This window comes from Mycteria americana, chromosome 3 (genome assembly GCF_035582795.1).
Source record: "Mycteria americana isolate JAX WOST 10 ecotype Jacksonville Zoo and Gardens chromosome 3, USCA_MyAme_1.0, whole genome shotgun sequence".
In the NCBI taxonomy this organism is placed as follows: domain Eukaryota; kingdom Metazoa; phylum Chordata; class Aves; order Ciconiiformes; family Ciconiidae; genus Mycteria; species Mycteria americana.
In genome coordinates, this window is record NC_134367.1 from 92,340,916 (window position 1) to 92,367,044 (window position 26,129).

At 37.6% G+C, this 26,129-nt stretch overlaps 1 protein-coding gene across 1 annotated transcript in view; it reads right to left on the minus strand.

Annotated features, from left to right (window-relative positions):
• The window catches only part of STRN (striatin), a 67,797-nt gene that overhangs the window by 31,485 nt on the left and 10,183 nt on the right, over positions 1-26,129 (minus strand). Inside the window, 4 exon segments of the mRNA XM_075496076.1 lie at positions 7,759-7,923; positions 9,937-10,015; positions 13,174-13,247; positions 22,299-22,402. Of these exon segments, the coding sequence (XP_075352191.1) occupies positions 7,759-7,923; positions 9,937-10,015; positions 13,174-13,247; positions 22,299-22,402 (422 nt within the window).

A 26,129-nucleotide genomic window follows, 5' to 3' on the forward strand; every position in this document is an offset into this window, starting at 1 on the left:
AGCGCACAGATTTTGTGAATATTACTCTTGACACCGGGAACTTCTGATCCCCAAAGATAAGACACTTTTTCCTGTTTAAAACACAAAAGTCTTGTTACAAATGGGCTAGTAACTGAAGTACTTACCTCCCTTAAAGCAACATAAACCTGAAATTATATGGATATTTTTCTCCTCGGGAGAAGTTGCCAGAAATTTCTGCAGCTGTGACGGGCCTGAAAATCTCATCCCAACTTGTATTTTACAGGCTGTTCAGTTATTCAGATTTGTCTTAACCCCTTGGCCCCTTTAAGACTGAAAAGAATAATAGTCTCTTCCCATGAAATCTAAGAAATATGATTTGTGGATATTCCACATGTACTGTTTTTAAAGCAAGCATGGCTCTCGCTGGGCCTCAGTGGGCCATACAGCCAACTTCATTTTCTGCCCTACAGTCACATGGCTCAAGGCAAGTATTTTGTGTAAAAATCCAGTTGGCCCTGACATTGAAATATTAGCAGCTTTACAAAATGTATAGTGTTCAATTGGGTCCCAACATTTAATATTCAGGATATTAACATAAATCCTGTTTCTCACTAAGTTAAAAGTAGAAACCATAACCTATAGGAAAGGTGAAGTTGTTATGTGGAAACTAAAAGAGCATGTTGATGATACCTTTCCTGCTCCCAACATGACCAAGAACGTTTCATATTGCAAAGTCAAGTTTAACTTAGACTAAAGCCACATTACAGACATGTATTCTCTTTGTAACCAACACATGCAATATTTCTACCATTACCTTCTCCTTTGTTGATAATAACTCTTGGGAGTCTGTGGTCATGTCCAGGGAGACTCTCAAACTTCTCCCATGAAGTGCCCAACCACAAGGCCATTAACTGCCTCAGTCCTACTCACTCCCCCAAAGGAAAAAGTAGAGGGGTTTTTTGTTTGTGTGTTTTATCCAAGACATACACAAGTTATCTTAAATAAAACCAGATTTTATTGATAAATTCAGAAGCAGGAAGAAATACCACAGTAAAGTTAAATAAACACAAGTTCAGCTTAGGCTGAGAAATGTTTCTGGGGGTCTGTACAAGGAAAAAGCCTGTTGTGACCCGCATTCAAAATGCTATTCTAGCATACTCTTTCTTGAGCCATTTTCTTTGGCTCAGTTTTCTCCTACTATCAAAACGTGCTACTGCAAGGTCATAAGTTTTATTAATTCCCCATAGAATTTAGTTATTTCATGTTTTAACACAGTCTTTTCAATGTGGCTAGTTGAGTTCTTTCAAACTGGACGCAGTAAATAAATGCATGCAAATTCAAATGTATTCCTTTCTGTGAGGACTTCTTTAAGAACAGTTTGTTAAATCTTCAATACTGTGCAAAATCTTTCATAATGCAGCACAGAAAATATCAAACTAATCATTTATAAAACTATGGAACACTTACAATCATCAAAATTTACACACAAGGAACATGGAGCAGGCTAGACAGTCCGTTACAACCTTTGAAACCTCTTATGAATTCACACCACACAATGCAAGAACCAGTGCAATACATACTACAACTGGTAAGCAACACTTACAAAATGGTTTGGATGTAAATTGAAATCGCAAAGGAATGCCATTTAAAAAGAAAAGACCACTTCTCTTGCCAAATCTAGTCAGATAACTATTAATATGTCAAATAAACAAGCTTTTGAAAGAATAAAAATAAAAAATAAATTCAATGTTTGCAGAACTGAAGTAACTTTTGTAAGTTATTTCTCCATTCACCTCCCCTCTCTTTGCTTCTCTCTCTCCCACAGCACAACTTTCTCTTTCTGCCTCTCTCTGTCTCTTTCTCCCCGTTCCTTCTGTATCATGAGTCTTATGTGACATTTCCAAGAAGCATCCCTCAAACCCTTAAGCCACAGAACTGTGCCAATGAAATTAAAAGAGTGGTCCATTGGTACTACTTTCTTCACACAAAACCCCAATTTATCTATTTTTTTGTCTGCTTTAATGCATCTGTTGAAAGCATCCAGGTCTGGCCTATATCAGGTATCTTTAAAATGCCTGTTAGGTCACTGCAAGATAGAGGCAGGGATAAACAGGAAAAAGGTGGAAAAAAACACCCGTAAAGGGAATAAGGCAAATAGATTTTGGATTTTTTTCTTTTTGTAATTCATTATTTTAGTCTCGCATACTATTTTGGAAATCTTTTTCATGGCAGGTGTTACCTCAGGTTGTTAAATTCAGAAATATTTTCCCAAATAAACCATTTTATAAGCTAGTCAACACACAACATTCATCAGGCAGTACACAGCGTTTTCATTACATGGGTCAGTGTTAATAGGATTTAGAGATGCAAAACAGTTATTCAAGGCCTTCTGGTATAGAAAGACGTTCATTCACTGAAGTGTCAGTTGGAATGATTTGTTATACATCAGAAAGATAAGGTCTTCAAAATGTTTAATTTTAATCTTTGAAAAGGTCTTTGGATTTGCTCTCAAATGTTGAGGATTGATGCCTTTTTGCTCATGTAAAGTATAGGCAGTGGAAGCCATATGTGGTTCAATAGGAAAAAAAGGGCACCAGATCAGTTTCAGAGAGAAACTGATATATCATTCAGGATCACTTTTCTTTAAAAAGTTTCTACTGGCTGTTTAAATATAGTTCTAATGATCAAATCCTTAGCAAGAACTCAGATAATTTATCTATATTGTTTTTATATATACACACATCCATATATATGTGTGTACATACATACGCTTGCTATACCCTCATTCCTTTCCAGTTCTATTCCTTTATTATATTTGCTTCCACTCATATCAAATGGTAGTCAAATACACACCTTCAAGAAGGTAAACTAATTTGACTGTTCAGGTTTCAGTCAGTAAGATAAAGCTATTAAAAAATGAGGTAATAAGTGAACCAAAGATACTTAAATACTCTCAAGTTTTCAAGGCTACAAGTGACATTTGCAGGCAGCTTTCATTTCTGTTTCAGTTTGTTGGGGGAAAGCACCCATTCCTCTCACTGCGGGTGTTAAGAATTTCAACCATTACTATAAAGTTATTATTTTAGTATCTATTTTTGAGTCCAGTCATGCCAAGTGGTACTTATCTTTTGTAATGCAAGTGAGCTGATTGAAGAAACTGAAAACAGATTCCCTTTTAAATTCCATTAAAAAAGTGGAAACAGGACTATATCTATCTCAGGTTATCATATTAACATTTCATTTATGGAATCAAAATCTTGCAGGGTGCATTCAAAATCCACATGATGTCTTGAGTGCTAAAGTTTTCAAGAAGATCTGTACATTAGCAAATAAATAGGCAATGTAAGAATACAAGTTTGGCCACAGATGTAGCAGCTAGCAACACATAAAGACTGAGGTTACTTCACCTAATAGTAAGAAGAGAAACTGATTTGGCTTTAAAAGACTTTCAGACAACAGTAGTTTGTTCATTACTGTACCAAAAGAAGAAAAAAACCAAAGAGGTGGGAGGAGTTCTCTGATGTAACTGCAACCCTCTGAGATATACAAAATTAAGCTGAGAGGTATGAGGCACCAGATGGCAATTTTCTAAAATAACTGGAGCCTAGTGGAATTCAACTTACATATTGTCTGCTGCAAATAAATATTATTGTCTTAAGTATTTGCACTACAGTAACTACTGTACACTTCTACAGCATCAACTTCACAATAATCACCCCAAACATTCTCACCAGCCTTTCCCATAAAAAGGCTTGACTAACTGTTGATATCATAGCACTGAGTGTCTGAACCCCAGCTGCTGAAGTAGGTATAACTGGTATAACAGACAAGTTCTGGTATGACGCAACTCTTAAAAATTTGTAAAAGATGTAGTGAGCTGAGCAGAGGAGGAATATTCTCCCTACCCACCATGAAGTATACACTTCACACATCCCTGGGGTCAGAGGAAAAATGCCAGGGCTTACCCTTACAACAATCAAAGGCATTTAAAAAAAAAAAAAAAAAAGAAAAAGCATGGGTGTCTGCTGTTGTCAGGAGTACAGCCAGAGGTATTGCTGAAGGAGCTGAGTAGCAGCAACAAGCACTATACACAGATTCATGGTCTTGCACAAAAACCATGCTAAAATCAAAATCAGACTGTGTTGAGAAGTACGTCAGCTCTTCTGTTCTTTTACTGGAATTTCTCTCAGTACCAATTTGTTTTGTTCTCCACCGCTTTCATTTCACTGAGAAAGTATTGGTTGATTACCAATAAACAATAGTCAAAACATAAAGGAAGTCTTGTTTCCTGTTTCCGTTACCCCCTCTCTCCTCCCAAAGAGGTAACCATATGGCAGCGTAAAAGCATCAAATACCATGTTTTTACTTTCTTTGGGTTTTATCACATGGACGTTCAGTTGTACAGAAGGCAATTTAGCCAATCTGTTCTTTCTGCAATTTACATTGCTATATGGAGAAATCTTTAAGGAAATTTAAAGCTAAAGTGCCTTCCTGTTCCTGAAATGCATCATTGTATCCATTTTCCTTCTGTTTTTCACTGTGCCATTTTCCCCTCTGCTGTACGTTATCTTCATCACATTCACCCACATTCTTTCCAAACTCCGATTGATTTGTCTTCATTGTTTCTCATCCACAAGCTTTCTCTTTATTCAATCCCCATACTCCGCTTCTGACATTCTTCCTTCCTTGTAAACATTTTTCTAAAACTCATACTTAAAATCCCCAGTCTCAGCTGGGCCGTTGATATTATGCAGTTCTTGCAAGATCAAACAAATCAAATATTCTATGAGCTGCGTTTTCTCACTTTAACAGAGGTATTGTTTGCTAGACTACATTTATTTCATGCATTACATTTTGGCCAGCACTCTGCTCTTCAAATTAACTAAAACATCTTCAGGTTGACCACTAGCCTCAGACTTGCTAGCAGATATTTGACTTTATAGCAGACTATAGCAGATATATATGCATATATCAGATTTGACTATAGCAGATATATGTTCATTAAATGTTTTGAACCACAAAATTTGCCAAACTGCATTGGCTTGAGCAGTTCACAGGCTTCTGTGGTGATAGCAAAGCTTTCTCCTATAGAGTTTCACTGTATCCATACAGCCACAGAGCGTCTTCCATCTGCATTTTAGTTTGCAACTGTCCCAATGTCTGGTGATCCTGGCAAACACACACGCGTGTCCTTAAACTTCCTGGGATTGCACTAAGGTTTTGGTTGGTTTCTTGTTCTTCCAATCTCTCACCGTAACTTTCCTCCTCTGCTGCCAAACTGCAGGCACTTGTTCATCGCACTCCTTCCAATCATACAAGCTTGCTGTGGCCCCAATCCTCTTCTCACTTTACATGCACGCTAGGAATAACAAGAGGCTGCTAACAGAACTGCCAATCTTTTTGCCCTCCCAGTAAGTAGCCTAGCACTGGTGACGTTGATTCAAAGAGTGTCCCTACCTCGACTGTGAGCCAGAATTTAGCTGAGCCACCTAAATTTTTCCCAATTCTGCCAACTGGGTAGAAAAGCATTGAATTAAGTTTTCAAAGACTCAGTAAGAATTCCAGCCGGGATCAGGAGCAAGATGCATGTGCCTTAAATCTTAGTCACCTATTCAATGCTAATACTCTTCAAAAAGAAGCTGTTCTATACATGTTTAAGTAATGCTGACAATAGATGAGGGAGGTAACAGGTGAGTATGAGCTAATCGAGAACAACATCTCATCTCATTTCTGATTTCCCATCTGCCATAAAGCTGCACTTTAAAATCTCAGAGGCAGCAATGATGCAGTTGGGAGGAGGTGAACAGTGCCACATGCCACAGAAACAGTGAGGTGTAACGTTTTACGGTATCTAGGAGCACAATATGAACTAGCTGTTAAATAACAGGCAGTCTCTGCCAGGAAGAAAGCCACAGAATGCCTCCTGCCTGGGAAAACTGGAAGAGATGGTCTGAAAGTGTATTTGAAACACCCAGAAGAATCACAGCATTAAAAGCTAGTCCTGTACTCAGACTAACCAAGTAAAATCCCAACTTTTTCCTCTCAGTGAGGGAGATCTCAGCTGACATCCACAAACTCAAAATCACCCATGAAGACTTATGTGACGATGTTGAACAAGATCCCTGGAAAATTCTTCCACTGTAAAACCCTGGAGTCACTTCTTGCACGTCATGTACCAAAAGCTCCCTTAAGCTTTCTAATACAGTCTGCCATCTTATGCATCACAAGTGAGATGAAAACAGTTTCTCAAAGCATGCAGCCTGACCAGCCCTGCAGCTGACAAGCTCGCAGAGCCACAATGGAAGGGAACTTATTTTTCTCCATCAGTGAATATCCTCAGCCATAGGGTAGACTACAAAGTGTTAAATCTAATATCAGATCTACCCAGAAAGCAAGTAGATAGGAAAGAAATGCAAATGTATCCAAAACTGCTATATCAAAACCACTGTCCAACCATTTCATCCATCAAATAACTACTTTATAAATATCTCCATTTCAAAACTGAAGTAAACATTTAAAAATAAATTTTAAAGTGTAAGAAGAGAAGCTTTATTTACCCACTTCCCCTGAGAAGAAGTGACACCTTCACCAGAAATCAAACTAAAATTGTTATTGTAATCTATCAAGCATTCCTTGTTCTTCAAAAACAAAGCTGCTGTACATAAACGACATGGCTTGTCAACTATGTAGCAGCACAATATATTTTAGTAGCTTGCGGGTTTTCTATGTTCAAGTTTTCCATCTCACAGCATTAAATTTAATTACAGAACAATGAACTCCTGCCCTTACGTAACTTGTTGGCCTGAAGTTGCTGCAGCTATCTGCTGTGTATAATCAAATTTTACAAATGCTTTTTAAAAGACAGAATGTATCATATAATAGTATTAGATCTTAGGAAGAAAAAGGTCTTGAATTTTGCCACATCAGTACAGAAAAGGAAAAAAAGAGAGAGAATCTTTGAGGAAAGCTGTGCTTGCTGATGCAGCACAAACTACTGGAAACAGCTACCTCATGTATTGTTCAAACAAACAATTCTGCACCATTTTCATTATTTTTCAAGTTTTGCAACTACAATATCTTAAACAAGAATAAACAGATTGTTTTCCTGAAGACTCTACAGTTAAGTTTCAGATTTAAGTTTCCTTCTTTTTTTTTTTTTAAGCTCTGCATGGAAAAGAGAAGAAAATGGGAAAAAGCCTATGTTTTCAACATTACTTAAAAGCAAAAGTAAGCACAACAAGCTTTTACTCTCCTTGACTGACTTCTCATAGTATTAGAAATATTGAAAGACAGAAATGAATACCTTACATTTCTGTCACATTTACATATGTATATCCATCAGTGGAAAATCAAAAACTTACAGGAATCAGAATGTAATAAGTGACTTTGATTTCAGATCCAGTCAAAAAAATCCTCTCTCTCATATAGATTATCATGTCATAGTCAGCACAGACCGGAAGACCAAAGCCTGTAATCGATACAGTAAAGTTTCTAGCAATACAAATAAACCGCTAACTTGAAACAATGCCAACCTCTAACCACTTAACAATCGTATCTCAAAGAGGCTTGATTTGACTTTGTGCTGCCATCCAACTGAAAAAAAAAAAAAATTATGGTGCTTTTAAGCTGTGAATCTTAAAAGGTACTTCCATACTTATTGCTTAATGTAATAAAATTAGTTAGAATTGCTCTAATCTCCAACTAGGGAAAAAAAAATCCTGAAATCTCAGTAAACAAAAATTTGTTCTACATTTGTGCATTTATGCAGAAAGATAACAATGTCATTTTAATGCTTACCCAATCATTGCGTTTTCTTTAATCTGGCCCTCTGTGCCATTTACCATTGGCTCTTGATTTCTGTTTTCCTTCTCTGAAGCATCACTTGAGAGGCCCAATAAAGCTCGTACTCGTTTTGACTTCACATCCAATATCGTGTCAGTGTAGCCCACTTCCTGTAGATACCTGTAGGAACAGAACTCATGCTAATCTTCCATGCACATCTCACTTATTCAAAACAGTAAATGAAAACTTCTCCCTAAACTCATCTTCAACCCCTTAGCTTAGCAAAGCACGGTGCTGTGCTAATGAAACATGCTTATAAATCATCCTGTACCAGCTGCAGAGGGATCGCCTCTTGCAGTACCAGCCTCTACAGTCACCAAGAAAAAAAAAACCAAACAAACAAAAAAAAAAAAATCAAAGAGCCTAGCAGTCAGAGGTTATACAATACGTTATTCATTCATTTACTAAAATGGATGGAAAAGCACTTTCAATTAAAATATTTACAACTGGCTTATAAAAATCACCACAGTTGCATGCACAACGTGGCCATTTTATTCTTCGACACACGGAAACTACACATGAAGCCTTACAAGAAGTATCAGATATGTTCTTTATGTAAGAATTATTAGAAGCCTAGAAAACAGAGGGAATAAAAACAAATTCTGTAGCTGTAGCTACTAGCTATTATTTGTAACACACTAGGTTTGATAAAATCTTTGTCTTGCCTTTTCCTTATTCTGCAACAGATCTGCAAAATATTAATTTGTCTTGCATATAAAGGCTGGGCAGCAAGAATCCTGGACTAGCTTGTATGAAAAAGTCAAGGTCTAAAGTTGGCTCTTTCATCAATATGCCATATTGCCTTTTGGGGAAAAAGGGGGGAAATAATGACTTAAAAAAAAAAATTAGTCTCTGTCCTTTCCTCTAGAATACGGAGTTAATAGCACTGTCTTCTCAGGAGCACTGGACTGATTAAATGGTCAGTATTCTAGAGGACTCTAAAGAGGGGAAATGCTATTTTACAATAACAGCTGTTACAAATCAAGGACATGCGCTTTTCCTGCAAGAACATTCTCTTCCAATTATTTAACAATATCCTCCTCATAACCACATTAGGAGAGAAATACTGATTGTTGGCTATACAAAAATCAAACAAGTCACCTATGCAAAACAGAGTCCATCAGCAACACACACTCTGTATTCAGCACTGTGTCACTTATTTATGAATTGCGCTGAGAAGGAATGACTTGTCTTCAAAATCACTGATCCAAGTCAAGACCACTTAATTTACATTTATTCAACCTACATGCAAAGATTTGAGCTCTTGCAAAAGAAAAGCATTTACAAATCATCCAACAGACAAATTTAACTTTTGTATAATTCCTTGGAATAAGGTCCTTTAATATAAGCTCCAGACTATCCATACTGTCTCCCTCCGCTCCCATTTAATCCTCTGTAACACACAAAAAAAAAAAAAAAAAATCAGAAAGCAGAAGTTTTGCTGGCCGATTAGAAGACCTTAGAATCTAACTATAAGCACAGGGGATGAGGCAAAACAGATAGAGACACTCTGATGAGAGGTCTTTAAAAGACCTCTTCAATTTATACCAAGGGTTGTAACCAAGGCAAAAAACCCACACAAAAATGTGACCAAATATCTTGGAAATTAATTAATTCATTATGACCACAATTCAAAAACTAATTTAGATTAACAGACATTTGCTTCATTGAGATGAACTGAGAATTAGAAAAATTCTAGTCTAATCTTCTGAATATTCAGTCTTTTCTGCACCTCGAGCAGGCCAAAATAAAAGTTATCCCTCTCCAACACCAGTTATTTCTATTTTACATAGCTCTTAACAGAATTACTTGTGTTGTTTTTTAATTGCAAAAAGAATTGCAAAGTGTTCTCCCAAGCAGATTGTTTTATTATACACAGTGAAAGAAAAGCAAACGAGATTAGGTGTTTGTGACTTGACAAGACTTCTCATCTGAAGTTCTGAAATATTAAAATTTTTCAAAAACCTAGGAAAAGTAGGGCAGAAGCTGAATGAACTTCATCACACACACTAACTTTTCTTGAAAGAAAATCTAACAGAAAAAAAAAAAAAAATCAAACACCACCATCATCACGTTTCATTACCAGATTCTTTCCCTTGCATTCGTTATTCGAGTCCCTTTTTCAACACTTACTGTCTTAGCAGCTGTCGTCCTTGTTTCCATATTAGCTGACTGTTCTGTTGTGGCTGAATCTCTGTCTCATTCCCTTCATCTGGAAAAGATTATTTAATTATGAACATTTTTTTCCTTGTCCTACTTTTTTAAAAAGATGCCCATCCACTTGAAAAGACAAATGTGATTTGTCTTAAAATGATTAGGAATGGTTTAATAACAAAATAAAAGACTCAAAGTGCCAATAATCAATCAAGAGAGAAAAAAAATGCACACAGCACGTAACTGTAGTACTACATACACATAAAGATTGTCAGGTACACCCTACTGTATGAGAACAAGTTCCACTAGTCATCAGTGCCTTCCCTTCTGTCTCACATCCAGAAGCCCCATCTTACTCCCTTTTATTTAAGGGCACATAATCACATAGACAATCTGGAGTTCCATTTTTGCATTAACCTTCCAATATAATTGCTGCTTATAATTTAAGTTTGAATACAAACATCTTTAACTGCTAACAACATCAAATGCAACTGTAGCATGATATTTATTTACAACTTATTGTCCAACCAATTTCCTTAATACTTGACCGTTCAACATAAAACCAACAGACCTACTCACATCAACTTTAAATTCATCCATATTTGTATTAGTTTTGTGGAAGGAAAAAAAAAAATACAACAGGGGTGGTTTGTTTATTTTTTAACCTGGAAAGCTGTTGAAAAATTTTCACCACATTTTCCACAACCATAAATTTATATCCAAACAGTACTACTCCAGGAAAATCCACAAAAAAATTATGTGGCTGTTCCGGTGAGAAACCTATCTGAATGCTGGCAACCAACAACTACACATTTATTCCATATATAGCTTCATACTACATGATGGTGGGGTTTTTTTCCCCTCCTCCAGGAGATACATAAGCATATGCTTCCCATGATAAAAGATCTTGGTTTATTATCTATGAAAGCATCTACAAAACTTGAAACCCTTGTGGTCCAAACAGTGAAGGATGAACAATCTTCTTGTGTAAACAAGAATTAAGAACCAGAAAAACCTGTGGTATAATCCTGTGACTAACTTGATATGTGATGTGGGGAAGCTATTGTCCTTACCTGGTAGTCATTTACCTTTAAACAACTGAATTAACACCACACACAAAAAAACCACCACCCACCCAAAGAAGCTATCAAAGACTAATCAGAATTCACATGCAAGGAGAGCCATATGAATTCTATCCATCTCAAATTCACAAATCCATTTAATAGCAACCATAGGAAATAATCAATTGCACAATTATATTCTGACAACAGCTGAACACAGCTGGACCCAATGCACAACTACCAAAGCTCAGTCTATAAGAATTAAAAAATGATTGAGATAAATCTGCCTGAAAATTCCTTCTGAAAGCAAAAACCCTTCTTCTGAAGGCGCTATTAAGCATCAGGCAAGAATTCTCTTTTGCTTAGTCTCCTCAAAACTGATGACCGCTACAGGTAATAGTGGTTTACAGATGAGAATGAAGGGACTTGCATTATGAGCAAATAATAGCAGAAGATATCACAGCAGTTTAAAAAAAAAAAAAAAAAAGGCATCCCTTTATCAGGAGATTGAACTCTTTCTTCTAAACTGTATTACTGACTCCCCAAGACATCATAAAGAAAACAAACAGGGACCCATTTGGAAGAACTACTAGAAACACTTCCATGTTTTTTCCTGACTAGGCAGGAAAAACAGGGGCGGGGAGAGGGGGGGAAGACACGGACATACAAATAAGTATCTATCAAAGACAACTCCAAAGGAGCATGATAATAAAGTTTCTATTTTAAGTGTGTATCTTTAATCAGTCCTTTAATCAAATCTTTTATCAGATTTGATATACAACAAAAGTATACATTTCTGACAGCTACATATATAGAATGCAATGGGATAAATCAGGATACTGGAATTTCAACAAAGGTAATTCCATTAATGTTCACTTTGCAGAAGCAATGCACTGGCTGGGCAACCCAGGCCTTGCACTACATTCCTCAGCTGGAAACTGGAGCAACATGCTATAGCTGCATCCTGAGAAATTACAAAAAACAAGGATGTCTAGGATCTTGGTATGATCAGGGCAAAGTTTTCTAGTGGTCCAGATACAGACTGGGTTCTTCCACTTGGTAACACCAAATTAAACTATTTCTTCAGTTAAGGAAATAACCTCAATAATAATGTGAAATATAATTTCTCAAAAAATCATTATATCTTGGACAAGAAAAGCCTGGTGTAAAGTTTCATCAGTGGTGTGGGGTTGGATTTTTTTGGTTGGTTGGGATTTTTAATGACCTTCTGAATCCAATGAGATAAGAATTAACCATGACAGTAAACCAGACCATCCCTTCCACAAACCAAGTGACAGAGCTGAGGTCTGCAGACTTTCTATATTCTTCCTTTATGTACAGGTGGTTCTAGTTTTGTTGCTGTAGTAGGAGCATCAGGGGACTGAGATACAAAAAATCATCACCTGTCACTTCTCCTTTCAAGGGCTTGACCTATAACCAGACCTCTGTATCCCTCCTTTTTTTTCCTGAGGAAAGGATAGGAGACAGAGGGATGAAAGGAAGTAACTTAAATTCTTAATTCCTCAAGTTCAGTGCTTAAAACTATTTGTGGAGATGCAACCTCTAGAACAACAAATCAGCTTTTCAGAGACCAAGGTGAAAAACTGTCCTCTCACAGCATAGCGCTGAAGTTAGTTGTATGCATTTCCAATGATCACTGGAATTTTGTAAATAAATTCCCCACTCTCCAACTCTCACTTATGTCTAACATGCACTTTCATTATTTTTCTCCTGGAATACAATTGAAGTAATTGAACAAAAAGTTATATACTACACATTTCATGTCCTTTGCCATTAACTTTTTGTTCAGAAGAATTATTTAAAGATAGAAGGATTCTATAGCTATAAAGCTAGTACCTCCCTGTTCCAAAACATCCATACATTACTAAGGAAGAGAAAAATTATTCTCTCCCAGAGCAGTTTGTTGGTTTGGGGTTTTTTTAATCTAAACTAATTTGATCTATTAATAGACTCTTTCAGAGCGTTAGCATATATTTTTAATTTTACAAGAGTAAAATACAGTCTTTATTAATGATCACTATTCCCACTGCTTCCATTAAGTGGCTTATTTTATCAACACTATCATTTCAGCATTTGCACAAACCACAGTTAAGCTTTTATGTCAGTAATGTACTCATTCTTAATAAATTCTTACCTGAATCATAGTTTGGTGGCTTCATATCTCCCTGATTCAATTCTGTGCCGTATTTTAATTTGTGATATTTAGCCCTGAAAGGAAAAAAAAAAAAGAAAAAGAAGAAACTATTACCACATTTAAAGGGTATCTCTAAACACATAAATGTCACCTGTCTTCACTTGAAAAGCCACTCCTTTCTTCTAGGCTAGGAACAAAACAAAACAAGTAATTTCAGCAGGACTTCAGATATGTAATTTTGCTTAATTATTTTTTCCAAGGTTGACATGTAATTGCAAAGCAACTGATGAAACACAGGGATCAGTAGACTGCAGATTTTACAAAATGTTCTTGCTACAGAAAAGGTTCCTTCCTTGTGGACATCAGCTACGCTCTGCTTCCCTCCCCACCCCCACTTTTTTTTTTTCTAGCCATCACTATGAAACATTTTTACCACCCATGCCAGTTCAGTGCCATCTACTGCATATTTCATATGGTCACCTCAATTAAGCTAACCTTAGTTTTATTCTTCGAAATGCTGTGCTTTCCAACAGCAGCAGGCCCTCGGTTAGAAGTATTCTAAATGAAATTTAGCACTGACAGTAGCCCATCTACACCAGTTTCTCTTAAAGCTGCTAGATCTGCCACTTGACCAAGTTCAAAAATGGAGACTTCTCTTCCAAAAATATTTAGTGTACAGAAGGCCTATTGTAATAAACCCCACAAAGCGTGCTATATGATGACAATGAGTAGCTAGAAGAAAAGGGAAAATGCTTTTTAAATTTGAAAAGCTTCATCCTACAGAGTCAGTGTTTATAGACTTTTAAACACACGAAATAATGCCACAGTAGTACAGCATTACAAATGCACATAAGTTATTAAAGATTCATTAGAGTAGTCTTAGAACACAGTAACAGAGAAACTGAGGCAGAGAGCCTTAGCCAGTTTGCAATACGTTCCCCCCTTCTCTCACACTCACTGTAACTTTTGTCTCTATGATTTTTTTCTGCCAAACATGAAAATTTAGACGACTCAAAAAAACCTGATTCCCTATGAAGTTTTGTAGACATTCATAACTGGGTAGAAAAGCGGCACTCATACTAGTTCCTACCCTGAACGAAAGGTAGGGAAGAATTCAGGCAATGCTGGGCATGCAGTCTGGCAGTAGTGGGACAACCAACTAGCGCACACACACATAATGCAGCTCCAATGCAAATGTATGGAGCTAGGTGTAAGGCGGCAAGATACAGGCTACGAAAGACAAAAAGAAAAAAAACAAACCTCACATACACCAACATGAAAATGGGCTTCATTAGCTCCACTACTCACAAGGAAACTCTTGCACTTAAAATTTGTTTTTAAAAAAATTGATGGGTGTGACACTTCATAAGTGTATGAGGCAAGTCTCACTAAGCTCGAATGACTGTACCAAGAACAACTGCAGATAATGTTTTCAAGTTACGTGCACCTCTTGATTGCTTCTCAGACATCCTCATTACATTACTGTTTTCTTTTGCCTTTTCCTATTTCATCAAGAAAACTCATTACTTCTAACAAAATGGTGCTGAGGGAAGCGATGCTTGGTAGTTCTTATGCTTCAGTATCAACAGTACTAGTTTCCTACTAATCCAGCTGCATTTTAACTATAATAAACATTTCATTCTGGATGAGAAGGGTAAGTGCAGAGTGAAGAAATGCCTCTTAGACGTAGCAACAAAGACAGATGAAGGAACTGACTTCCTCCTCAAGAGCTAAAGCATTAAGCTCTAACTCAACTGAGCAGCAACCAGCAAGGAAAGGAGAAAGGATGCACTTGAAATGTATTAACAGCAATAAGTTATAGGGATAAGGATAAAGGATGTGAAGGATAAACATTGTGGTCGGTACAGAAAAGGATAATGAAGAATACAACAAAATTAAAGCTGAATGCTTGATCAAAATATTTATCTTTCCTTTCCCAACTATCTGTTTCCTGCATCTCACTGACAGAGAGATGTTACCTTGGTAAAACAATTGCATTTCATTATTGTTAAATACTGATGCTATGTACACTTTTTCCCCCACCACCACTAATAAAAAGTAATAACTAATCAAGAACTAAGAAATCCTCTACCTTGTCACTAACCTACCACACCAACTTTAAACACTACACTTTGTCAAAAAATTCAAGTTTTTATGCAGTCAGCAATTCAAGTGACCCTACCTAATTTTTAATCTATTTTGATTTATCAAAAGCGAGCAAATATTAATACTTTAATCTGGATTAGTGACCTATACTGTGCTCTACTCAATTCCTGCAAATAACTTCAGCACAGTTAGTTTTGTGGCATGAGGCATTTGCTTTTAGCTCATAGGTCTTATATTGCCACACCTCGAATACTGTGTTCAGTTTTGGGCCCCTCACTACAAGAGAGACATTGAGGGGCTGGAGCGTGTCCAGAGAAGGGCAACGAAGCTGGTGAAGGGTCTGGAGCAGAAGTCTGATGAGGAGCGGCTGAGGGAACTGGGGTTGTTTAGCCTGGAGAAAAGGAGGCTGAGGGGAGACCTTATCGCTCTCTTCAACTACCTGAAAGGAGGTTGTAGAGAGGTGGGGGTCGGTCTCTTCTCCCAGGTAACAAGCCATGGGACAAGAGGAAATGGCCTCAAGTTGCGCCAGGGGAGGTTTAGACTGGATATTAGGAAATTTTACTTCACTGAAAGGGTTATCAAGCATTGGAACAGGCTGCCCAGGGAAGTGGTTGAGTCGCCATCCCTGGAGGTATTTAAAGGACGTTTGGATGAGGTGCTTAGGGACATGGTGTAGTGGTGGTCTTGGTAGTGTTAGGTTTACGGTTGGACTCGATGATCTTAAAGGTCTCTTCCAACCTATACGATTCTGTGATTCTGTGAAAAAGCAGCACTAAGTGATTTTCAAGCACAATTGGAACTGACTACCCGAGAGCTTCACTGTTCCCTGGTGAAAGACGAAATGCTAGGAATTTCGGTAGTGTTAGGTTTTGGTAGTGTTAGGTTTACGGTTGGACTCGATGATCTTAAAGGTCTTTTCCAACCTATACGATTCTGTGATTCTGTGATATAAAGTTCCATTATCCTCTATGCATTCACTAATTTTCTTATCAAAGTTTTGTTAATAATTGTCACCCTAAGAACCAAAGTAAAATGTTTGCTAGGTTAACTGAAAGGATCATCCTTTATACCGTTCCTATTCCTCAGATCCCTTGCCTGTTCTCCAAAATCAATTTTTCAAAAATTCAGCCTGCATTTTTTTAAGCTTCTCAATATATTTATTCCAATCTGTTACATCTGTGTATGCTCATTTTCTAAATGTCTTTCCCTCTTAAATCAACAGTAATATACTTCTTTCTTCTTACTGAAGTTTTCCCCCCCTCATTAAAGGCATTATAAAATCAGTTCAGCAAAGGGAGATTATTCATTCTATCCACATTCTAAACTATTAGTAGCAGGTTTTTTAACTGGCTCCTCCTCATAATGCAACAGTTTTTAAAGCCTTTGTTATTCTTCTTTACTTCAAGAGGATAACCTAGATTACGTGGTCGTGTACACCACTGGCCCTTAAATTTATTTTAAAGCCAAGCTGGACTAAGATTTCATCTTTCAGAAGATTTAACTTTGTATATCACAGGCATATACCAGTAGAAATACAGATACGGCAGAAGAATCATGTCCTAACAAAGACAGGCAATTGAAGAGCTGACAATCCCAAAAAGCAATCCTGATTTTTAATATTGCTGGGAAAGTTAAAAACAAAAAGCCATAGACCTTTGCCTGCACAAAATGACAAAAAAACCAATGCCAAACTCAAACCTGAATTAATTAGAATCAATTAGTATAAATTCAGGTATCTGAGCAAGACACCAGTTAGATGTGAAACAGAAACATGAATACCATGTCTGAGTACTTGACTTGGTGAACTCACCTTCAGCTATGGTCAGCTTCTAAAGTCCAGAGGAATATTGAAAAAAAAAAAAAATCCATATAGATAGCTAACAGTCCATCAAGGAAATATTTTCTACACTTCTTCAGGCAGCAAGTATGAGATTTATTACTAGAAACTTTCTTATGGTACAGTTGAAAATGTCACAGATATGAAAGACAAACAATCTTCTTTCTAAAGCATACCAAGGAAAGGGCTGAACACAACAATTCAGACTCCAAGACTAGAAGGGAGAGTCTTGACCATTCAGTTACACATATTGCAGTCAAAGGCTATGAAACTTCTCACAAAAGAGACCTTAATTCTTTGATACAAATTCTGTATATAGCTTATTCCATTAGCATGTTTATATTTAATCTATTTCTACAATAACAGAATATCTCCTGCCCACCTGTCATGCTTAATTTCTCCGCTTTTTCAGAAATCACAGTCCAGCTATTAACAGCTTTAAACTGGCCCTCTGTAGTTCACATTGAACTCTAGTTCACACGTCACAGCAGTGAGATACTATTATCACAAAAAAGAGCAAATGTATTTTTTCTGTAAATAACTACAAAGAAAAATCAAAGTTTCTCCAACCTTTGTCTCATCTGGTCAAAAACAAGGACAGTGGTTTTGGGGCAGGGGAAGAAGGAGGGAAACAAATCACAAAGATGAGCCTTTATTATCTGAAACTTGTTCAACTTGGATGATTTACCTTCAATTTCTGAAAATTAAATCTGAATTATTAACAGCATGCAGAGACTGAAAAATTACTTAAAAAATAACTAGCTGAAGGATATCACTTTATAGAAGGTATTTTCTATCTGAAAACTAGCCTTCAAGTTGTTTGGAAGAAAGCTATTTTGGGGCTGTGAGACTGTATTACAGGATAGATGCCCTTACTCAGGTAAGTATAAATATTACCAGTGCTTTGGCTTTTGCACTTCATTACCCAGTTCACCTTTTTTGATTAGCAGTATTTTCTTTAAACTATGTGTCTTCTATGCAAACAGTGCTTGGAGACACTCAACATGGCTGCCACAACACTTCCGGAGTTGCTTAGGAAAATGCTAAAAGCTTTCATCCTTCTAAATTTCCTAAGACCGAGAGCAGTGAAACTTTTCTGAATACTTCACAAAGAAACAAGTTTGATCCCAATCAAAAAAGGCCACTATTTCTTGGAAATATCTGTCTCCAGACCTGAAGCATCTGATCCAGCTGTGCTGAGGGAGCCTGCCAAAACATCCATAGAAGATCTGGGAGCCGCCGCCAAACCAAGAGACATAAACAAGAACAACTGCCAGGAACAGCACGGCGAGATATTCTACCCAGGGGAGAAGGCGCCAGCCTTACGCTGATCAGACACACCAGTGCAGAAAACAACATAAAATTAAATCAAATGTTTCTAGAGACATGGCTCAGGAGTCCAGTTCTTTGGTTAAAATATGTTAAGACAGGAAATGAGCTAGACTAGATAAAATAGGACATGTACTTGAGAGAAACAGTACTACATTTCAGCTAGCTCCTGAAAGTCCAGAGGAAACAATGCAATTTACTGGTGGTAGAGCAAGTATTGATAAAGTAATAAAAAATAACCCTCAACTGTGAACAGCCTCACACTGCAATCTACTGGATGTTGGCAAAACTGTATCAAAACTGCTCTTGAACAAATGATAGTGCTTAACTATTTCCTTTTAAGCTCTTTGCTATTTAGTGTATTAAGACTCTTCAGGAAAAATAACTGGGCTTCCTACACACGCAACAAAAAGGTAATCTTACAATTACTAACATAAAGACTGAACATTAAACTAAATTTGTCAGAAAAGCATGATAATCTGCAAGTAAAACTCATTTTCTACCTTATATAATTTTATAGTGGGTAAGTGCCATGAAATAGAGAACAATGACAATGCTTTCAAAGTTGTTTATTTATAGTAAACTTTGAAAACATTTGGTTGATAAAAGAAATGCTGAACACCCACTATACAGAACAGGAGCTCATAAAAGCATGTATCTGAGAAAACCGATGTTGCTCATTTCGTGTTCATGGTTTCCTGAGGGCATTGCAAACACGGACTACTCTGGGCCACAATTTCATATTCTGTCCCGTTACTCATAACTTATTTCATCTAGCTAAGAAAGACTGGGTGTGCTGCAAGGCCAGGGCAGAAATGAAGGAATACAGGAATGCTTCCTTGATCCCTCTCACCCGCACCACCCTTCCCCTAACTTGACGAGAAATGTTTTCCTCCTACCTTGTAGGATCTCATTTTCCAGCTCTGAGATCCCAGTGGAAACAGCCAGCATCCCAACCGACTACTGCCTGAACTGGTCGACGGCTGGTTTAGGAAAATGCTGGGAAAGAGAGCAGTGCTTCCAAGCTCAGTATGTTGCCATTCTTTGAAGTATCAAGCAAGAACACTTGCTGGGAGACATTTCCAGCAGAAATACAAGACTGTTTCTTCAGAAACTGGCAAATAATACTGCTGTTTAAAACCACAAACTCTTATAAATAGCTGTCTCCAGCACACACCATTCACAAGCATCACACTTACTTTAAAAACCATGGCACACCCATACTGAAACTGTCAAACTGGATCGGATCAGCTGACTGTAGTCTACTGACCTGAGTAACGGAGCCTAATACCATAAACTGCAGAAAAAAAATACAAGAAAAGATAAAAGATACACAAGTAAAAACTGCTAATAAGAAACCACCAGGTGTTTTTTCCTAATTCTGACAGTGAGTGCTGCATTAGGATTTATATGTCTTAATTTAGGTGCATTTTACTGAATGCAGCTGGGGGACATTTTCGCTACCCGTTTGGAAGTTTGATGGTTGATTTTTTTTTTTTAAATCTACAAAGCTTCTCTGATAGCACACAGAAATGTATTTACATAGTCTGGTAATTTTAGATAAATTGCTAATTTATCTGAGTTATGAACATGAAGTATGAGAGATATCCCTAAGTAATCAGGAATAGCTCTGCCAGTTTTGAAATACAAGAAATCGTCCTGAATTTATATACCTTACAGCGTACCTTTAGAATCATAGAATGGAATCACAGAATGGCTTGGGTTGGAAGGAACCTTAAAGCTCATCTAGTTCCAACCCCGCTACCATGGGCAGGGACACCTTCCACTAGACCAGGCTGCTCAAGCCCCATCCAGCCTGGCCCTGAACACTTCCAGGGATGGGGCATCCACAACTTCTCTGGGCAACCTGTTCCAGTGCCTCACCACCCTCACAGTGAAGAATTTCTTCCTTATAGCTAATGTAAATCTACCCTCTTTCAGTTTAAAGCCATTACCCCTTGTCCTATCACTGTGTGCCCTTGTACAAAGTCCCTCTCCAGCTTTCTTGTAGGCCCCCTTCAGGTACTGGAAGGCTGCTATAAGGTCTCCCCAGAGCCTCCTCTTCTCCAGGCTGAACTACCCCAACTCTCTCAGGCTGTCTGCATAGGAGAGGTGCTCCGGCCCTCTGATCATCTTCGTGGCCCTCCTCTGGACTTGCTCCAACAAGTCCATGTCCTTCTTATGTTGGGACCCCAGAGCTGAATGCAGTACTCCAGGTGGGGTCTCATGAGAGCGCAGTAGAGGGGGAGAATCACCTCCCTCGACCTGCTGGTCGCACTTCTTTTGATGCAGCCCAGGATACTGGATTTCTGGGCTGCAAGCGCACCTTGCCGGGTCACGTTGAGCTTCTCATCAACCAACACCCCAAAGTCCTTCTCCTCAGGGCTGCTCTCAATCCATTCTCCGCCCAGCCTGTATTTGTGCTTGGGATTGCCCTGACCCATGTGCAGGACCTTGCACTTGGCCTTGTTGAACTTCATGACATTCACACGGGCCCACCTCTCAAGCCTGTCAAGGTCCCTGTGGATGGCTTTAACTGCACAAAAATGTACTCCATTGCTTCTGTTTTCTTTTAAAGTGACTCTAATCTTTATAATCATGCCTCAAATGTAAGCCTTTCCATGGCTACAAACTACAATCTCCATTATGCATACATTTGCTATTTTTCTGTGCTATTTGATGTAAGATCAGTGCCATAACAAGGCCTGGGCAAAAAGGGTATCTACCTTAAGCACTCCCCTGAGAACTCCCCAAAGGGGAAGCAAGTACACTGGAGCCCTGAGGCTACTGCTGGCCAGGAAACTGGCTGCAGCTCCATGCTAGCGGATTAATTGGTTGCTACCAGAAAGAGCCAAACTGGATGGTGCAAGGCATGTCCCATGTGCTAAAGCAGCCCATATAAGATAAGCAAATCTAAATGCAAAACAGTGATGTACAACTATTAGTGTCCTTTTTAAATTATCTAGCTGCAATATCCTATTCCTCATTTACATATGTGTATATTTCTAATCTTATTTCTACTAATGCAAACTAATTAAAAGAGGTTTAATTTATTAATATTTTATTAAAGAGAAGTAGGAATTATCTGAAAGGAAAATGGTATGTAAGCAATGATTGCTTTGCAGTAGTACCATAAATACACTCTTTGGTCAAGAATTTTAAGACATTTTACTAATAAAAACAATTTTAAAACTAAACTTGGCCTAAAATAAAGCAGTTGAACAGAACAACTTATGGAAACATGATTAAAAAAACCCATTTGTTTGCCTCAAAGATTAGAACAACAGGAAAGTATATGTAAGAATAAAATAGTAAAGTAGACTGGGGACTTCTACTGAAATCCTCATGAACAAAGAAACAGACATTTGATTAACTGGTAAACATGAACATTTTTTCACTCCTCACACAATTAGCCTCCAGAAGATATTCCTGTAGAGTCTATCATACTGAAAAGACTAAAAACTTAGCAAGATTAAAAACTAGTAATTACTAGACTGAAGATAGGTATTCAGGATTTCAGTTGTCAGAGATTATTAAACAAAGCTAGTACTTTGAACAAAAAGAGAATACACTATAATTCTGGGGTATAATCTATACAGTTAGGTGGAAATTTACCAAGGAAAATGTATTCATCATTGATGAACTGTGGGTTTTGTTTGCATGTTTTTGAAACCATACTATGTTAGCCATAATGTGGACATTTAGACTACTAGGTTGCTTTAGTATAATATTTGTCAATTTGAGATCTGACTATACAGAAGAAGTATTTCTTGTTTTTGTCAAATACAAAGGCAAAAGAAAGTAGCTGTCTTCAGAATTTCTTCATCATGTACTCATCACTAAAGCAGCATACCTTTCTTGTTTAAGCGCATATTCCAGCATTTTGATTCTTCGCACTAGATCCTTCTTCAGATTTTCTTGTCCTTTCCTTTCACCTTGAAGAAAGGCGATCTGGGCCTGCAAAAGGAAGTGTTCAATTTAGAATCTGCTTCCTCAAAACCATTCAGCATAGCTCTTAAGTGTGTGTCTCCCCCAAGTTATTTTAAAACTGATTTGTACAGTTCAAAAGAAATTGGCTTACTGTGTTTCATAAACATTAAACGCTTAGACAAAACACTGCATAGATAAGCCTTCTAAACCACATGCTCATTATAGATCCAAAAAAAAAAAAAGATAAGAAATAAAGCAATTTTAGTTTGTTTGACAGGGTTTATTTCCTCTCTTGGCTAAACATTCAATAAAGGATAAGGAATAGATAAAATAAGCATACGAAAAGCCTTCAGCAGATAAAAGCATTTACCAACAATAAGCAGAAGATGATAAAGTATTTCTGCTCACTAACTGAAGTAGTATATAATCAGTGTACTGTTTGTACTGTTTTATAGGTATGTTAGATACATGATACTAGTTAAAGAACTGAAGTACAGCATGTTCAGCTAAAAGAAAAATAAAACCCTGTTTGTAATACAGTGCCAAGTGTTAATTATAATACTTACTAAAATAGGTTAAGGAAGCTCTCCAGAAATACTGTAATTAAGAGAGAAAAAAATGGAAAACAGGGAAAGGTATTTTGGTGAGGGAGACGAGGAGAGAAATGGCATAGAAGTAAATAAAAGTCAAGTAGAAAACAGACACCTAACCTTTATCGACTTCCAGCAGAGAGTAAGTATTTAGTTGCCTGTGAAAAATCTCCTTTAAATAGAAAATGATGATATATACAAGATACTCATTCCTAATCATAAAGGCAGAACTACCTGCTTTCCTACCTCATGCTCAGATCAAGTCCCTTATAAGAGGCAGGTTCTTGTGCTTTCTCAACTCATAGATACACTTGTAGACAAAAATACCTACGGGCAGCCACCACTTCACACCTCAACCTCACCTGCATTACAAGCTGCCTGCTATTTTCAGGATCAGAAGCTTTCTGCCACCTTTGCAGCTAAGTCTCCAAGTATCTCATCTGTCTCTTGAGAAGCACAAACAGGATAAAAGGCAACTGGTCTAGACCATCAGCTGTTGAACGTGAAGACCAGTAAGCCTTTCATTTACATAAAAATCCATTGCAGTTCTATAAGCAGTGTTTTCTGTAGGTACTACAAGCTGTACCAATCTCTAGGGAAAGCTTGGGAGAAATGAGCAGGAGTATCCTCTCCTCACCTGCCATAACCTGCAAGCAGTGCCCAGATATTTTAGTTGATGGAGACAGACACTTCTAAAGAATAACTTACCTGACTTCAGATTTTTACCCCAAAGTGAGAAAAACTGTCTGTAAATGCCATTTTCTCTCCACCAACTATGAAGGGAATGCGCACAGCAAACTCAGTTAAATTTTGGAGATCAGGCAAGATGAATCTTACTCCAAAAGGCCATTTGCTGGTGGCCAGCTAAGGCAGCTGCTCTAAAATATGACACCAGCTGACATAATTTCATTGCTCAAGTACAGCCAGTAAACAGCTTGACAGACACCTGAAGAATCCTTACCCACCAGTCACCAACTAGAGCAGCCAGTTTATGATTAGTGGAAACATTGGCGGCTCTCTAGTGAAGTCGGACTTCACCTTCAATGTGGGAAGTGCATTTGACTGCCAAAAAAACCTCAGCTGAATCAAAAGAAAGGCCTCTGTCACTGGCATCAAGGTTCTCCTCACTTAACACTCAAACTGGGATGAATAAAAAACAATTTAATTCTAACGTTCGTTTTATGCTCAGGTTTAGGGAAAGGCACAGAAGAAAGAAATGCTGGCACTGGAGTCAGCATTTCCTACCCTGAAGAATGTAACTATGCAAGAAGCATGTCAACTCAACGAGGTCACCATCCCTCTCAGTAACAAGAGGAACACCTCAAGCACATACAACTTAGTTTGCAGTAACTGTACGGACACCCAGATTACAATGCATATCACTGTGACAGTAATTTCTCTTTCCCTGCTTCCAAACAGGCCCAGCGGAAATAAGCAAGTGCCCTTCTAGCCAAAAAGTGAGAGAACATCAAAGCACTCTATTAAAAATAGTAGCACGTGATGTAAATATACACTTGGCTGGAATGAAAAAGATCATTCAATGCCATCAGGACACAAGATGAAGTGACCTATGATGTGACCTGCTGTCTGCAAGCAATTTCTAGCTAAGAACGAACTGACTGAACAGGCTGGAATGAAGCACTTTTAGCCAGCAGGTTGGCAAAGGACAGCCAGTAATGGCCTGGCTCACGCGCTGCTCTACTACAAGGGTCAAACCAGCATTACCATGCTAACAATTCAGGTTAAAGTCATCTTCCACTGGTAACAGCCTAAACAAAGAAAAAAAATGCAACTTCTCAGTAGTTTTGATAGCTTACTTTTGTAAGAAAGAGAGACATAAATGGATTTGATTAAGAAATATCACACGGCACCTCCTTCATGTGAGAATGAGCAGAGTCACGCTTCCAATACAGTGCAGGCCTGGCTCCGTGACTTGTCCAACTAACCATTTGAGAACCCAGATTCAAAATTGTTACCAGAAACTTCTTAAGCACATAAAATAATGTAAATATTCCTAACTCTACCTCTGGAGCTGAAGCATCTACTTCTTATGATTCACATAAAGGAAAAGGATTGTGCTCTACCTCCTCTGGGCCACTAGCAGCCTGTACGTATTCCACACATATTGCACAGGAAGAAAGAGCACTGGAAGAAATATTAATTGATTCTTTGGACATCTTTTATTGTCAGTGGTATGCCAATGCTCTTACTGATGCCTTATAACTTTTCTTCTTCCTGGACTTCCAAGAAATCCTTGTGTTTATTACTTGAAAAACATGCAGCAACAACAGAGTGGAATTCATGGCCCAAGAGCCATCTCTCCAGCCCTACACAAGCTTATTGCCAGGATCTTTCAAGGTTACTACATACTTTACAGATCGGTAGTTTTATTGGCAAATCAAGAAACGGATAAGTGCACCAGAGGGCTTGAGAACAATTTTGCTCTCTCCTTGGAGGCTGCGCAGTTTCTAGCATAGTTTTTTTCAAGCTTTTCTTCTGAGTAGCATCCTTATGTCCCATACTCATTATTTTTGAGAAATTCTGGCTCTGAAAATGAGAATGCTTACACTTGGTCATTTTCATAATATATAAAAAGTAAGGAGAATATTCCCCCTCTTTCCACAGGATGTTAGCAACCCTTATCCCTCATTTATGTAAGTACTGGATAATTACAATTAAGTCAGCCTCAGTGTACAACAAAACATCGGTTATATATGTAAGCTCGAATTTTATTTTGGAAATTCTTGATGATAATATTCAGGTTTATTTGTAATGCACATAAGGACAGCATTAAAATAACTACTGAAATTTTATACTAACAATAATACTGTAACAATCCATATGTCATAAGCAGATTTCATTCTTTACAATGTTTGGCAATGAACTGAAAATATGCCAAGGAACCTAAATGTTCATACCATAAATGACACAGTTTGTAGTATAAATGAAAACTGAATAAATTAATACACTGAGTTTAAATAGCTAAAATGACAAATGATGACATCTAGCAGTATCTTCTGTCTCTAGAACAAAACTGATAACTCTAGGTTCACCGTTTCCAATCAAAATATTTAGCCAATACCTGTCTAAATGTCTGTGCAAACATTTAAAGTGTAAGACGTCTGGGTTTAAACACAATGAAAAGTATAACTGAACTGTACAAC